General features: G+C 42.9%; 1 protein-coding gene across 1 annotated transcript in view; it reads left to right on the top strand.

The window, feature by feature from the left end:
- Nucleotides 1-2,130, top strand: part of NR4A2 (nuclear receptor subfamily 4 group A member 2) — a 4,036-nt gene extending 1,906 nt beyond the window's left edge. Inside the window, exons 2-5 of the mRNA XM_019470410.1 lie at nucleotides 237-305; nucleotides 413-615; nucleotides 1,049-1,227; nucleotides 1,338-2,130. Coding sequence (XP_019325955.1) covers nucleotides 237-305; nucleotides 413-615; nucleotides 1,049-1,227; nucleotides 1,338-1,594 — 708 coding nt within the window. The 3' untranslated portion in view covers nucleotides 1,595-2,130. The remainder of the gene's footprint in view (nucleotides 1-236; nucleotides 306-412; nucleotides 616-1,048; nucleotides 1,228-1,337) is intronic.
- The last annotated feature ends 1,108 nt before the right edge of the window (nucleotides 2,131-3,238 follow it).

Genomic DNA, 3,238 nt, shown 5'->3' with positions numbered 1-3,238 from the left:
CGCCGCGCAGGCTGCTGGGGCCTGGGGCCGCGCAGAAACCGCCCTCTGCGTGTGGAGAGCGGGTAGCGCCGTTCCTAATTGAATTGATTGCCCCGGAACGTCTCATTTCCTTACTGGTCAGAGAGAGGTGTAATTGTTATAAAAACCTGGCTCCCCGACTAGAAACGGGGTTAGCAATTTCACGGGTTATATACTCTAGAGAACCTCATTAAGTGCTTTTTAAAATGAATTTCCAGTTCCAGGCTAACCCCGACTACCAGATGAGCGGAGACGACACTCAGCACATCCAGCAGTCAGAGAGAGGTGTAATTGTTATAAAAACCTGGCTCCCCGACTAGAAACGGGGTTAGCAATTTCACGGGTTATATACTCTAGAGAACCTCATTAAGTGCTTTTTAAAATGAATTTCCAGTTCCAGGCTAACCCCGACTACCAGATGAGCGGAGACGACACTCAGCACATCCAGCAGTTCTATGATCTCTTGACCGGCTCCATGGAGATCATCCGAGGATGGGCAGAAAAAATCCCCGGCTTCACTGATCTTCCTAAAACGGACCAGGACCTGCTCTTTGAATCCGCCTTCTTGGAGCTGTTCGTGCTGCGGCTGGCATACAGGTAAGCGGCCAGAATCCGAGGGGGGAACTTCTGGGCGATCATGAAATCGGATCCTTTCAAGGTCCACTGATCTGCGTTTTATTAACTCCTCGGTAATTAGGTGCCTCTTAAATCCTTCATTTATTGCTCCTCAAGTAATTAGTTGTTTAGCTTTTCTCCCCTCATCTTTTCTTGTCTTTTTCTTTTTTTTTTTAAATCTTTCTTTCCCTTTCTCTCTTTTTTCTCTTTCACTCTCTCTTCTCTATTTGATTTTTCTCTCTATCTTTATTTCTTTCTCTTTTTCTCCTTTCTCTCCTCTTTCTCTTTTTTATCTTTCGCCTTTCTCTCTTTTTCTCCTTCTCTGTCTTTCTTTTCTTTCTTTTTCTCTATCTAATTTTTTCTTTCTTACTCATTCATTCATCTGTTCATTTTGGGTTTGTCACATTCCCTCCAGGTCAAATCCAGTGGAGGGCAAGCTTATCTTCTGCAACGGGGTAGTCCTGCACCGGTTGCAGTGTGTCCGCGGCTTTGGGGAGTGGATCGATTCCATTGTTGAATTTTCCTCCAACTTGCAAAACATGAACATCGACATCTCTGCCTTCTCTTGCATCGCTGCCCTGGCTATGGTCACAGGTCAGTGTCCCCTCTTTTCTGCTCGGCCCCACCGGGCAGCTCCTTTTCCCTTCCGCCCGCCTTCCTCTCCCTGTCAGACCTGTAACGTCCCGCATCCTTCTCTTTTGCAGAGAGGCATGGGCTTAAAGAACCCAAGAGGGTGGAAGAACTTCAAAACAAGATTGTAAATTGTCTCAAAGACCATGTGACTTTTAATAACGGGGGGCTGAATCGCCCCAACTACTTGTCCAAACTCTTGGGGAAGCTCCCTGAACTTCGCACGCTTTGCACGCAGGGGCTGCAACGCATTTTCTACCTGAAACTGGAAGATTTGGTGCCACCGCCAGCAATAATCGACAAACTTTTTCTGGACACTTTACCTTTTTAAGACTCTTCCCATGCACTCCCACTGAACTGAAGAGAAACTTCACCTGTCTGAAGGGGAATTCGTCTGGGCCCAAAGCAGCACCTCTGGGTGCCAGCTTCCCATCCAAAACAGTGTTGCTAACCTCCTGCAGGCAGAACCTGAACGGGCATTTTGGCTCTGGGGCATCACGGATGCAGATCATGGACTACACAAATACCATGGTATAAACTTTTTATTATCAGCTTATAAATGAATTTATTATTAAGGACTTCTGATTAAAAAGATGAACATATCTGGCAACGCCGGGTGCGCAGCTAAGACTCATACGGTGACAAACAAAGCGTTAAGGTGACCCACAAGTCTCACCCTCCTACAGACTAAAGTTTTCTGCTGTAAAAGAAAGCTGTAATATATACAAAACCTAAATGTTGCGTGGGTGGCATGTCATTAAAGAAGGCGAAGGCTTGTAAATTTATCAGATGCAGTTTGGCTTTTTAAAAATTATTCTGTGCCTATTTATGAAGAAATATGGAAAACAATTCTAAAAAAGCCCTAAAAATAAAAGCTAAACAGGTTTGCAAAAAAAAAAAAAAAAAAAAAGGAGAATAAAGAGAAAGAAAAATAAATCCCTCCGTACCAGGAAAGCATGACGATTCTAGGGTGACAATGTTATAGGCACTTGCTATTTCAGTAATGTCTATATTCTATAAATAGTATTTCAGACACTATGTAGTCTGTTAGCTTTTATAAAGACTGGTAGTTATCTAAGCTTCAAACATTTTCTCAATTGTAAAATAGGTGGGCACAAGTATTACAAACCCCCAAATCCTCCCCAAAGGGACACATAGTGTTTGTAAACACCGTCCGACATTCCTTGTTTGTAAGTGTTGTATGTACTGTTGATGTTGATTAAAAAAGAAGTTTATATCTTGATTATTTTGTTGTCTAAAGCTAAACAAATCTTGCATGCAGCAGCTTTTGACTGTTTCCAGAGTGCTTATAATATACATAAACTGTTTCCAGAGTGCTCATAATATACATAACTCCCTGGAAATTACTGAGCACTTTGAATTTTTGGTTTGTTTTGTTCCCTTTTTTTTATGTCTAAAATTGTCGGTTAATATATTATTTTCTGTTCGAGTAATATTTTTAATATTGCCATATTCTGTAGTATTTTTCTTCGTATGTTCCCAGTATGGCACATGATACAAGTCAATGCCTTTTTTTCTATGGTGTATGACAGTTAGAAACGCCGTTTTTTGTTTTTTTTTTTTTTTTTCCTCCTGATAACTCTTTCTTTGAGAAAGACAATTTTAATGTTTACAACAATAAAACATGTAAACGAATGGAATTTCGTCTTCTTTCTGTCTAAGCGAGAAGCAGCACCGCCAGCATCCATTGCACGTAGAGGACAATAGCCTCTGACAGTGTAGTAATAAACCGCAAAGGAGAATGGATGGGGCAGTTCCCTTTCAGTAGCGTGTGCGGCAGGACTCGCCGGCTCTGCGGGAGGAAGAGGAGGAAAACCTGAGGCTCGGAGGTTGGTCCTTTCCCACATTTTTTCCACGGCAGGTCTCTGCAGCATCCAGACCCCGCTCTTGCGGCGTGGCGTCCACCCGTCTTCCCGCGCAAGCGTTTGCTTAGGCAAATACCTTTTATTAGGGG

This window comes from Aptenodytes forsteri, unplaced genomic scaffold (assembly GCF_000699145.1).
Source record: "Aptenodytes forsteri isolate BGI_AS27 unplaced genomic scaffold, ASM69914v1 Scaffold174, whole genome shotgun sequence".
Classification (NCBI taxonomy): Eukaryota; Metazoa; Chordata; class Aves; order Sphenisciformes; family Spheniscidae; genus Aptenodytes; species Aptenodytes forsteri.
This window is presented reverse-complemented; position numbering and strand designations above follow the sequence as displayed.